General features: G+C 47.9%; 1 protein-coding gene across 1 annotated transcript in view; it reads right to left on the bottom strand.

Moving 5' to 3' along the window:
• Positions 1-13,689, bottom strand: part of LOC148820749 (uncharacterized) — a 115,869-nt gene that overhangs the window by 79,593 nt on the left and 22,587 nt on the right. The window contains exons 3-4 of the mRNA XM_088931864.1: positions 12,134-12,347; positions 11,132-11,294 (exon numbers count right to left, since the gene is read on the bottom strand). Coding sequence (XP_088787990.1) covers positions 11,132-11,294; positions 12,134-12,347 — 377 coding nt within the window. The remainder of the gene's footprint in view (positions 1-11,131; positions 11,295-12,133; positions 12,348-13,689) is intronic.

The raw sequence follows: 13,689 nt of genomic DNA, 5'->3' as shown, positions 1-13,689 counted from the left end.
CAGACAGGGGGCACTTCATCTAGTTGAAATGCATCCATCTGGGTGACACACAGCATCCATTCTGCACCAGCAGTCCCACTATAAAGCAGAGCAGGTGGAAGAGTAAGAAAACGCTTTACCAATTGAAATGAGACGGAACTCTAGATAGGCCAAATTGTACATTGACACTTGTACATTGTATCAGCCTGGACACTGATATTAAAAAAATAATAAATAGGAGGCAAAATGATCTTTTTTATCTTTAAGGCATTCTCCCTATTTCTGTCATTACTAGATGTAATTAGTCAGGCTGGGTCACGTTTAGCTGGGTTAAAACAACTGCAAAACTTTGTTGCCACATTAAAGAGATCAGCTTCCCCCCGTAGGAGGAGAAAGTGTGGCCTTTGGCAGTTGTCTGCCACTAGCTCTTCAAATCAAAGCAATCAAGGCACCAATTCCGATCGCCATACAAGCCATCTGACTCTTTTGAGAAAGTTTTGTTGAGAAGTGAGAGTTCACATTTCCTTCATTCTTGCTATCAGTAGTCCCCAGAACATGTGGCGAGATCCTGAGCTATTTAGTCTCTACAATAATGAAGGCAGCAATACAAAGCACATGGTTGGACATGTGGGGAACTAAGGAGACAGATGAGATACTGTATGGGCAGAGATAGGACCGACAGACAGGCAGTTTGACAGATACACAAGATGGGCGTACAGTTCGAGACAGATCAAGACAGGCAGAAAGATAGATAATCAGACATGTGAGTGAATAAATTGGAAAGAGACTGGGAGATTGACTACAGTATCTACAGTATATCAACTATAGAAACATGGGTATTAAATACTCCAGAAGCAGGACCTGAAGGACTGTGAGCAGTAGTGTCTGAAGGCTCTCTCACTATCACTTTGAAAGCAACAATAATTTTTACGAGGCGTTGAGACTCAGATTCACCATACAGTACCTCTCTACAGAGCTAGATAAGTGAAAAAGGCAGTTTGTATGGGGCTGTATTCCAGGAGAAGCAAGAGGCAAGTGAAAACTTTAAACTTCTGCAGAGAACAGCCGCCGATCACCAGTCCTCTAGGAAAGGTGTAAACTTGGGGAGGGAGAGGGGGGTTCGTGGTGTGAATGGGGTATTTTAAGACAACATGAAAAAGGACTAAACTGGGTAATCAAAATGTAGCATAAAAGCTTAATTTTTCAGTGCAATTGTGCTGTGTCAGTCACCCGCACTAAAGCTGCTCTGTGGGTAGTGTTCAGGAATCGGCCACCCCCTCACACTGCAGTGCCGTTCCCAGCATGCTGTCTCCTTTACGAGACGTTTTCTTCTCGTCACGCTCAGCCAGACGATTGTGAGCCAATTGGCACCTCCGCCATCCTGAGCCGGGAGCGCGTCTTTCACGCTGGCTTCCGAACTTAACACCTCTGGTATTGCAATCAAAGATGAAAAGGGAGAAAAATACCCTTGCTTTTCCAAAAGTGAACTCTTTCCAAAGCAGACCAGCTGTGCCCCCCCACCCCCGTTTAAAATTTTTACTTTTAACCGAACACCTTTGTGGATTTTATTCATCTACTAAAAGCTGAACGTGCACAGTGGAAAACAAGAGCTGAGCAAACATGACAGACGGGGCCGGTGAGAAGAAACCAGGGGCACAGCTTCCAGATGCGCCCCGTGAACACAGGGGTATCTTCACACCCCTTGTGGTTTGCACAGCTGCCTCTGTCTGGAGCTGCAAGCTTTGAACTTGGGTCTGTAAAGAGACGACAGCAAAGCTCTGCAGAACTTGGAGAGACATCAACCAACAAACAAACACCGGGACCAGGAATCCTGCCAGAACTGTCCCATATTCCCGTAAGTCCAGAGCTCAAGTTACCAGTTCCAGCCTACACTAGTACAACTTAAAAGAAAACACGGCACAGTACGAGAAACTACATCGAGTTACCACAGTTTTCGAACAAAGGAGAACGGCCGTCTTGACACTGAGAGACGATACCCTACAGTTTCTTTCAATTCATTTTGCTCTCTCTTGATAAGAAAGCACAGAAATGTACACTGCGTGGTTACAGTGTCATTTCCCTTAAACTCAAGTGTGTTAAATCTGAAAAGCAACAGGATCAGCAACAGTAATAACAACAATGTTAATAATGTAAGAGGGGTGACTGGGGGGCTGTGTCAGCATGTGGGCTAGGAGAGGTTAATTCCACACTGAAATGAAAATGTTCCTCCACAGGCAAAACAGGAAAACACACAGAAATTATATTTATTTATGATATGGTTTCTGCTCCTGGCTTCATTCTAGGTACCAAAACACACGTTTCAGCTCTGCTAATAAAGCAACGCACTTCTAGGTCTCCCTTTTCTGTGAAAGCTGGCAGATGTGTTTCTGCTGCGGAGCTGTAAGACCACTCACCGAGGACAATACACATACATGCACGCTCGCAGACAGACACGCACGCGCGCATGCTCACAGACAGACACGCACACGTGCACACGCTCACAGAAACAAACACGCCCGCGCACATGCTCACGGACACAAACAAGCACACACTTCACGGACACAAACAGGCTCACGCACATGGTCACAGACTTGCGCACGCAGAAACACACATGCAAGCAGACACAGACATACTGTATATGCACACAAGCACATCTCAAAGCACGCAATCCAAAGATGGCATAAACTTAAAGCATGTCAATATCAACATTCACTCATGCACCAGGAGGTTCCTCAGCAAGTGTGAACACAGTGGTCTTGGCACACCAGCCCTCAGAGACAACTCTGTGGAGATCGGCATATAACGCCGGCCTCTCCAGTGAGAAAAATACTTGTTTTCCACCCTCCTGGCACAGCAAACTCTGGTATTCATTAGATGATTTTTTCAGCTACGTCAGACCAGGGCCCTAATGACCCCTGCTTGTGAATTCTAAAAGCAACGTTGCAGGCTGCCAGCTCACACAGTGATCTATTACAGTAACACAGTACGGGGTCAGGGGAGCTGGGTGGTTCAGAAGCTGGCATCCAAGCCAGATGGCCCGGGTCCAGAGGAACCCAGGTTCTAAAAAACCGCGCCAAGCTACTATAACTGTCCGAGCCATTGTCCTCCGTTGATATGGCTGTCTGGGGGCCTGACTTGGACACACGCCAGAGCGCTTTCAGGCCATTAATACTTCAACAGGGGTACAGAAAAGCAGTGCATAACTCACTTCTGCCAGCTCTGTTTTTGTTCTGGTTCGTTTCTGCATCTCAAGCGAGCTGGAACCCCGGCGCTTTCGCACGGTCGTGTAACACAGCTGCCAGCCCTGGCACTGCACCTCCACTGTGACCAGAGGAGGGACGCGGCAAGGAAGGCGCGTTTTTCCCTGACGGCTGGTGGCATCACAGCCTGATTCCCCGGCCGCCACACCATGTGGACTCAGGAGATGACTCTCAGAAACCTCACGGACGCCTAGTTAAACGGGCAAACCAACTGCCAGCTCTGCAATAACAAGCGTTTCTCCTAATGCTTCGTGTTGTAAAAACACAGAGGACGGGGAAAGAGGAGTCTTTTACTCATACGCTTCCCTCCACACTGACAGCTTTTCAGAACCACATCGTAAAAATGTGTCATGTAGATTTTTACTGTTGCCAATTTTTTCTTGCTTTTAAAGAAAATTTAAGTTAGTACAATTATGCCATCGATTTTTGGACTTTATACCTGAGTGCTATGTAATCCATTAAAATCAGTAATCAAAAAAACTAAAGGTAACACTTGATGTTAGTAATTAACCAAAGCAACAATCTCTTCAGATACTTTATCATCACAGGCCATGGCACAAGCAGTACAACCTATCAGCAGCTTCTATGTGATGCTATAAACCAGGGTTGTCCAGTCGCAAACCTGGAGGACCACTGTGCCTGTAGGCTTTCTAGGACTCTTGAAAGCTACAGCACATGAGGATCTGAGAGAAGTTCTTATATGAGTCCAACTGAGCCAATAACGAGCCGGTCATTAGGAGCTGCACTGGAAGTTGAAATCTTTCATCCCCTATGCAAACTCCGTATCAAACAAATGTAAAATAACTTCTTATCTCCTGAAGCACTGCTGTACTGTATTCTCTGTTGGTGATGTCTATCTGTTTTTGTTGTATCGTTGTGTTGGGACTCTGCGGTAAAACAAGTTCGCCCCCAGGGTATAATAAATCTTGAACTGGAAACCTGCCGACAGTCCAGCTCCAGGACTCCTTAACACCTCCTGCTGTAAGGCGAGTGTGGATAACTCCTGTCCTTGAGGGACATAGGCCTGCAGTGCTGCCTGGTTTAGCACAGTGCAGTGAGGCTGTCCTCCCCACTGTGAGCCTCTTCTTCTCCTGAGTTTGTGTGTTTGAGACCCTGAGTGCAGAATCGGCTCATTCATTACAAAGACTGTGTAATGTGCAGGACTGCCTGGGCTAGATCACAGGAGGAGACCAGACCAGATGACCTGCACCGCTGAAGGCTAAAATTTAAAGAACAGGTCCACACCATGTGGAGAAACACCTCAAGGGATCCTCCTTGGTTCTCTTGTCTTTTTCCCCCCATATAAAATTCCTGGCAGGAGGTGGAAAATCGTACCTGCACAGGCATGTCATCCCGGGAGATCTTTATCAGGCCCTGCACAGACACACGCCTGCGCACACAGGCGCACAAACACATTCACAAGTGAACATAACACACACAAACACACATACTTTATATGGGTTAAAACATGTCCACCAGCCTGGACACAAGCACTGAATACAGGGACCAGCTTGGACACAAGCACTGAATACTGGGGAGCAGCCTGGACACAAGCACTGAATACTGGGGAGCAGCCTGGACACAAGCACTGAATACTGGGGACCAGCCTGGATATAAGCACTGAATACTGGGGACCAGCCTGGACACAAGCACTGAATACTGGGGACCAGCCTGGACACAAGCACTGAATACTGGGGACCAGCCTGGATACAAGCACTGAATACTGGGGACCAGCCTGGACACAAGCACTGAATACTGGGGACCAGCCTGGATATAAGCACTGAATACTGGGGACCAGCCTGGACACAAGCACTGAATACTGGGGACCAGCCTGGATATAAGCACTGAAAAGGTCCCTCAAAAATTCTGCACACAAACAAACAATTCAGAACACGAGTCCAACATGTTCTCAGAAATTCCTTCACTACATCTTTAAGATCTTCAGACAGACGACTGAAATAAAACAGGGAAAAAACAATGGACTACATCGCAACTAATCCGAACATGTAGAGCCCTCTCTTACTGTCAGGGATTCAACTGCCTCCTTCATAAGCAGGAACAGTTTACAGGCAGAAGCAGCTCTAAGAAACGCCAACTACCGCCTCCTCACAACACATTCCTCATTCAGCGCCTAATTAGCTAATTTGTTAACCTCGTTAAGCTGTTTTTCTGCATTTTTTCCCTTTATTTTCTTTTTGAGGGCTGATTGTTCTAGCAAAACCCAACAGGTGCCTTCCCTCTCCCCCTGGTGTGAGTCACACAGTCCCCGCTCCCTCCCTCCCTGTTTTCCAGTGCCAGTTTGCCCTCATTCTTCCTGGCCCCACTGGGCCGATGACGCCCCTCACCCCCAGCTCTGACCAGGCATTCCTTTGTGCCCCAGTACACAGCTGATCGCCTGTTCAGCCCCAGAGCTCCAGCAAAAGGTTTATTCCATGCTGAGAAGAGAAGAAGAAAGGAAACACAACGTTTCAGCTGTGGAGCCTTCTTCGGGTGCCAAGACAAGCTCTTCTTTACACACAAGGTGGCACAAAGCTGCCACCCTGCGAAGACAACTGGTGGAAAAAAAGCTCAACAAGGCCGGTGACGCAAGTGAGGTGCACTCCTGGGCAGGGACAGAGAACCCCAAGATCCTCAAGTCCAGAGCCACAGGCCGAGTCAGTTTTGTAATCTGACAGCACCCGATTCCCTACAAACCCAGTTTACACACCTTAATCACCAGACCCCAGCTCTAACTTCACCAGCAGCAACACTGCTCACTCTGTTTTCCTCTGCTCTTCTGCTAAACCTTCCACTGTTCTCCCTCAAAGCCTGCAGAGAGCGGAGCATGGTTCCACCACAGAAAGAAAAATCCAAGAAAAAAAAATGCTAAAACAACATGGACATGTCATTAAGACGTACTAAAAAAATCCAACAAGCTTTCACAAAGAAAAAAGTATTTACTAAAAGGTTAATTAAAGCAAAGCTACCAGCGCCTGAAGCTTTGAACACTAGCAAACCTGTTAGTCATATAAAAGCACGTCCACAGCCGTGAGATTTCACTGTGGCATGATGGTTAAAGCAGACCTTGAAGGCTTTGTTCTTCGCATCACTTCTCCTAGCTTTTTTTAAATTGAAAACATTCAGTCTCTCCAGCTGCCCCAGTCATTCGCAAAAAGCTTTTAAGTGAATCTTAACAGATTTTCCTCAACTCTAAACAGAGTCCGATTTATCGAAAAGCTTCTGCCTACTACCAACGAGTGCATGTGTAGGCTTTTTGAAGAACAGTGGGCTTTTACCAGCTCCTCCATCATCCATCATCAGCCAGACCCTCTCCAGCAAGCGCAGGGCACCAGCAGGACTGAGAGCTCACAGAACCACCAGGCCATTGCACAGACCCAGAGGGAACATGTAGACTCCACACGGACAGACAACTGAACCCACGGCTCTGGAGCTGTGAGGCTGTGGCACCAGCCACCCCATCACCGTTACACCCTTAGCATGTAATGAGTTCATCACAGTAGCATAAGGTGCACAGTATTTTCTATCGGAAATATGAATCATATGCCACAAAACCACAAAAGCATTTCTTTCTGTTGTTCATAAGAGACCGTGCATGCCCGAAGCTGCACTGAGCCTGGCCGTCTGTTTGGGGAGACCAGAGGCAGCTGACGACGGAGCGAATGCTTGCTAGCACCGGGGGGTTAAGCATGTTCTGTATTTTCCTGCAGGAGAAGTGCAGCCGGTGGTACAGTCACAGCTGACGCTCCTCCCCGCCGTCCATGCCAGCCCCTGCTCGTTACGGAGAAACGAGCCCTTTTTTCAATTACAGGAGCCGTGCTGAGAGCGCCACCTGGCAAAGCCGCCCCCGCCGCTGTAAATCTGCCAGGGCCGACCCTGCGCCCCGGGAGAGAGAACTCCCGGCCAGGTATTTCCAGCCGGAGTCAATGGCTCCTCATGCCCTGCAGGCATCTCGCAGTGCGACCAGCGCCTTTAACATGCCCCCCCACCGTCGCTTCCTGTGCCCACTGCTGCCAGCTGGCCTGCAGTACCGTCCAGTCAAGCTGTGAGAAGCCTTGAGGTACACAACGCACTTTTCCTCTGACTTATTCGCTCAGCGGGCACCCGTGTGCCGGGTTGACCAACTCTTCCGGAACAATCTGTACGATAAGGGGACAAACGGAAAGGGCTTCGCCCTGCTGGCACTGTGCAGTACTGCTGCAGGCCTTTGACATGGGAAGGAAGGAAGAAAACTGCACAAGACAACTCCAAGGAAATCAGCCCCTCCCTTGTACAGCAGGCAGGACAGGGAGAAACAGAGGGCCCCTCTGGCATGCTGGGACTCGAGCCCTTTCACAGAGGCGCTGGAGAGCCTCGCGAGGCATGCTCTCCGCTCCCACTTGGGGCTGCCTCGTCACTGTTGTTTTTCAAACGAATCTGAGGTCAACTCTCCCGCTCCAGGCCAAAACAGCAAAGCCCAGGAATGTGCTAAGGGTCCAGTTATCCCACGTTGAGAGACTGAGCTGGGACCTTTGTTTGGGCCCAGTTTTGGAGCCTGCTTGTGGGAACTGGCCAAGCTTCCTGCTCCTTTCCCATTCTCCCTAATGCCAAAGCGGAATTGCGTTATTTTAGCTATAATGTGGTCAGGTCAGGGGCCACATTTTTGGAGTTCTGTATAAAAAAAGCAAAACTTTACAGCGCCGCTTCTCTGAATTAACTGTTAGCCACGTTGTGGACTTCAGTGTCCTTTGACCATGGAAAGAAACCCAGAGGCTTTTGCCCGAAGACTGACTGGGACCAGTCTGCAGCACGCCTCTGTCTGTGTATGTTTCTGCTGACTCATGCTTGCAGCTCAGTGGGTCGGTGAGTCAGTGATTTGTTTGAGCAATAAAGTTCAGCGCCAGCACTGGAACACGTAGTGAAAGCATGGGAACAGCACGGTGAAAGTACGGTAATTAAGTACACACCATGTAGGAAACAAAAATGTATAATTCCCATCCCATATTTATCCAGGATGAATCCCAGGGAAAAGGCAGGAACAGTAGAAGGACTGAGAAAAGGGCTGATGAACCTCACAACGTCCGAACTACCAACTGGAGGAAATCCTAACCCAATGGCCGAGAGGTTGTCTACTGTTTGTTTGTATATTGTCTTGATGCACTGTCTGCACTTAGTGTTTTTACACTTTTTTTAACAATCGAGAGACTTTCTGTAAGTAAGAATTCCATTGTACCAGTACATGTACCGGTTACATATGGCAATAAAGTTCAAGTCCAAGGAAGAGCATCTCAGAAAGCACTAGCGTCTCCCTAAGAGAGCCGGGAATATCTTCCTCCTCTCCTGAAACCTGGTAGGACGAGCCTCCAACGTTTACAAGACAGTCAGGGATACGCTCACCCAAAGATGACATAAAGAAAGATGGGCTTTTTAAAAAAAAAATTAGCTTCCTAAGCTATAACTCCCAAGCGCAGGGAGCAAGTAAAGACACGCAGGGTAAATGCAGATTAGATCAGTCCATGGATGGTTATATTTTATTTTTTTAAACCAATCCTTATCCTTGATGTGCAAAGACAACGATGACAGCTCATTCATTTATGGAGCTGCTCTCAGACTAACTAGGTCAAGGCCATTAACCCCAGAGGGAACACACAAACATACAGTATACTGTATGTCAGGCAGCTCTCACCCATCAGAGGAAAGTTTCCTAACCCCTCTGTGAAAGCACTGTAGGCAGTCTGAGTTTTTTCTAAAAGATTTCTATGCATTTTTTCTAGACTTTTTTTTCCCCGATTTCCACGGAGTAATTAAAGAGCTCTGGGTATAGTGCAAAGAGCAGTAAATGTGATTGATTCAAAGCAGGTTCTTCCACACAATTAATGGAGCCTCACCTCCAGTCCAGTCATTAAACATTGATTCGAGTTTAATGGCATATTTCACCACCCTGGGATTCATTACAAACGTGAAAAGAATGAAAAACTCACTAAATCTAGCTCAAATTGCAATATAAAGTAATCGTTCCACTAGGGCACATTACACAGTTCATTCCTCCTCCCCAATTCAAACGCTGAGCACCAACAGCAACTTGCTTAAAATCTGTCCTCCTCAGGTTCTGGCTTACATGAAGATGGAGATCAAATGTGTGCAGCCACACTGACACACGCCTCTCTCAGTACAATACAGCAAACCTCTGCTTGCGAACAGCACAAGCCAAAGGGTCACCTCATGTGAAGGAAGCTTAAAAGTCTTCGACCGGCAAAAACACAGGATTGCACATTTCTGCCCAGGAGCCACACATTCTGCTGCCCTTGGATTATTCTGGTGTGTACGTATCGAAGAAAGCACCGACAATGAGGTTTTGCTTTGCTCAAGCTGCGTATGCATTCCTCCCTGACAAATTGTCTCTGGCATGATATAGCACCTCTCCCCCCACACACACATACTGTACACTCCACTTCTGTATGTCATTCCCATTGCGAGGTGTGCTTTTCCAGCTGTGGAAATTACAGAGCCGGCGCTCTGCACGCACCGGCCCGCTCCACCTCTCCCATCAGAGTGGGCTGGAGATCGACTCCCCAGAGCACGACAGCCACATGCACCCACTGAAACACAGCCCCACGGGCTCCTCCCCCCTGGTCCCGCAGGCCTAGCTGCCCAGCTGTGCAGGGCCAGCTCCACATTACCAGCCTGCAGGGAGGGCCTGCAGCTCCCAGCCTCATGGGGACCAGTGCTGTCAGCCACAGGAGGGCTGGGACACCTTGCATTCCTTCTCTGTGCAGAATGAGGACACCTCTGTGCACAAGTAGCTTTCAGAAGCAGGTTTAATTCATTAAACTTAACTTTGCTAATTCACTGGGAGTCTTGATTCCAGTAGATCAATAAATATGCATTGCATTTATTTAAATACTGCTTCGCTTTTCACTGTGATATAGGTCCCCATTTCAACACTGCTGTAACAGGACACGAGTCTCTGTGCGCTCCACTTTAAGCTCAATTGTATTCTGACAAACACTGCACACCATCCATGAAAAAACATTTGGGAATTCTTGTCCAGCAATTAGGTACTAATTTTGACAAAGCCTTTCAAAAATGTCAACAACAAATGTTGATTTTGTCCTGTGGGATTGGGATATGAATGCATTTCACACAAATCGAGCACACAGGAGCTCTCCAAACCCTTCCTGTTCCAGTGCTGAGCACTCTCAGTGCACGATGAAAGAGCAAACACAGTGTGGGCTCCACAAGCGCACACTCATCTCCCTGACCTGGGGAAACTGGCACACGCCCACCTCCCTGACCTGGGGAAACTGGCACACGCCCACCTCCCTGACCTGGGGAAACTGGCACACACCCACCTCCCTGACCTGGGGAAACTGGCACGCTCTGGCAAACTTTGAGGTGAGCCAGCCGTGGAGCAGTTTTTGTTTTCTGTCTTAAAAGTGAGAAGCGCACAGGTTCCTAAAGGAAACAGTCCCCACAGTGCACTCCAGTCCAGCTCGGAGCTGAGGACACGGAGCAGGACCTGTGCTCACACCAGTGAAAGAGGGGCTGGTGTCTCAGCTGACAGTGACAGCACTGAGGTGATGCTAATCTTTTGGTTATAGGTTCAGCACACCGCTGCTGCACACCAATACGAGCTGAATTTACTTTAACGATAAAAATAATGAAAACAACATCTTCTGGGTAGCTTTAGATAAAAACCAATGTCCCAGGATGGTGGGCAAGCACACTGTGCTGTAGGTGGTACAAGTTCACAGGGCACTGTTCATAAGACTAGGGGTGTGAACCCCCTTGTTCTGGCTAGACTCCAGGCTGGGCTTGTACAATCTGGCCTCCCTAAAGCTCCCCCTTAATCCAACGCGCTCCTCTATGCAACAGCACTGTGAGCACACTGCACTGAGGCCGGACGCTGCCCCTACCTCAAAGACTTCCTCATCCAGGAGGCGGGTCCCAAACACCGTGACGCCGTCAGTGCTGACAGAGGGGTTGTCTCCTCGGCGAAGCTCCTGGCTCTCCAGCTTCACGCAGTCCAGATACAGGGTGACCGCCTTCCCTTCCACACTGAACGCTATCCGGTGCCACCTGGGAAGGGACAGGCACTCCGCTACACTGTATCCGCATGCTTAGACTTCTGCCGCTCCAATTCGCAAACAGAAACACAGGATCAAAAGGCCCACAGGCCACCGATTTCAAAAACACAGCAGCAACTGCTGGAAGCGTTACTGGGTCTAAAACATGTACAGTATTGTCACGTTAGTTGCACTCTGACATGTTTCTAGGCTCCCTGCTGACAGTCAGCATGATTCTCTGTGATCGCTCGTTGGTTTATACCAAAGTCTCCAACCCCGGCCCCGGAGAGCCCCCTGGTTCAGGAGGGAACATCGGTCACCATAAAATCACTACTTTCTATAGAGCGGGGATAATTTAAACTGTGATCAATTCTGCGGATGTTTTGCTAAATCAAGTAATTTAGAGATCATCTAGGTCCAAACTGTGATCCCAACCTTTCAGCTCACTGGGACTAGAATAATTTACAGGTGTTCCCAATCAATCACCCAACTGATTGACACTGGTAGACACTGAAGGGAAACTGGTGATTAAACTGTCTTTTAAGAGAAGGGTTCCCAATCCTACTCCTGTGGACTCTCACACCTGCTGCTTTTCATAGCTGCTCTTTACTCAAATTAACCCTTCACTGAACCAGCTTGCTTGGATGGAACCTTTGTAAGTTACTTTCTTCCGCTCAAAGGTTGGAGATTTGAAGTTACTCTTGAGTTCAGACTAAACATTATGTCTGTGAAGAGTTCAATAGTTTAACTGAGGGCTCATGTGCAATAAACACCAGCAGGTATGTGGGTGCCCAGAACCTGGACTGGGAACCCCTGTTTGAAGATACTGTGTGGAAGCCCAGGTGTACCCACTTTCCATCGGCCAGGTTGATCTTCTTGAAGATGGGGTATTCCTCTGGGGTAGGCTGGCCGTTCTGGTCCTCGTAGAGAAAGACAGGCGAGCGCCCGATCTCCAAACCCAGCTGCTGGACGCCCTGGTCATCATAAACAGACAGGAGGAAGAACTGGGATCCCTTCTTGGCTCGGACTGTGGCCATTATGGAAAAAGCCTCAGGGAATGCAGTGTCTGGTGAGGAAGAGAATGCAGTGTTACCATCCAGTCTGGAACAAGAACCCTCTGGGGCCCCTGCCCAATCCGCTCCACCACACACTGTGATGTACAGGTCTTTTTTGGACAGGGATATGAGTGTCAAGGCAGATTTCTTGCAGTAGTGCAGGACCACTACTGTCAGGTTAGCTCCTGTACTACATGTAACGAACTACAGAGACACTAAGAAAAAGCATGCACAGAAATATACCTGCCACTAGACAGCTGCCCTCCAGAATATGCTAGTGTCAAATTCACGTGATATTTATCCAGAGTTTGAGCATTACTGTGTAATTTCCATTAGGAGGCAAGGATATTTTATTACAATAATGATATTTATACACTCCACAATGCTGCATTTCTCTTATGTTGATTAAAAAAACTGCACTGATAATTTCACGAGTCAGAATGAAACTGTCACTCAGGTCTTATTACAGACGTTCTGGGCACAACCAGGGGCAAATATTTCTGGATAAATTTAAGAGAAAAAATAAAATATTAAAAAGCTGCTCTGTTTTTCCATTTGAGGTTAACTGATTACATGGGTATTTGTTTTTTTTAACAAAAAAGGTTAATTATGATAGGACTCTCTGTGTCAGTTCCAGAATTTGTGATTTATGACTGGCAAATTACTTTCTTTTGCCTTTGTTATAAAAATAGAAGTTTCCGTGTATTAAAAAAGGGAGCGATACGTGTGAAGAATGTGATTTCCTTGGGAAAACAAGCACTGGGTATGTAATTAAGAATAATAACAGGTTTGGGCCTTGAGCTTTTATTTGCCCTGTTTCATCTCAGTATCAAAGCAAGATCTGAACACGTGTTTATTGTCGTAGACTAAATAATGAGAAAGAGGAATGCTCTCAGTCCCTCCATATTTGTGTGTGGCCTCCCAAAGGAAAGGTCCAGGAAGCCTGGGATTTCAAGCTGGGAAGGAATGCTGGGACAGCAGGAGAAGGTGGAGAAGACACATGGGAAAGATGAGCACAGCTCCGGCCTAGACCAGTGGCAGGCCTCTGCTCCTGATGACTGAATCGGTCTTATTGATTGCGGGATGGAATCAATTTAATGTCTCGTTCCGTGTTTTCACAGCCGAGGCGCTCAAACAGCACTCCGGCCGGCCGCGCCCATCACCGCTTCTACAGAGGAGCAGAGCCGGAGCAGACAGGGCGACCCACTCCCACTCGGGCTCTGGGTCACAGAGGCTCCAGCTCCTGGGCCCGCCAAGCCAGGAGCCTTTCAGAAGAAGCCCGGCAGACAGGAAGGGGCTCGAACAGACCAGAGACTCCCAACACCCCGACAGTTTAAAGAACAGCGAAGGCTC

The sequence above is a fragment of the Atractosteus spatula genome, chromosome 14, assembly GCF_055471065.1.
Source record: "Atractosteus spatula isolate fAtrSpa1 chromosome 14, fAtrSpa1.hap1, whole genome shotgun sequence".
Classification (NCBI taxonomy): Eukaryota; Metazoa; Chordata; class Actinopteri; order Semionotiformes; family Lepisosteidae; genus Atractosteus; species Atractosteus spatula.
The sequence above is the reverse complement of the archived record's forward strand: the minus strand, read 5'-3'. Positions and strand labels throughout refer to the sequence as shown.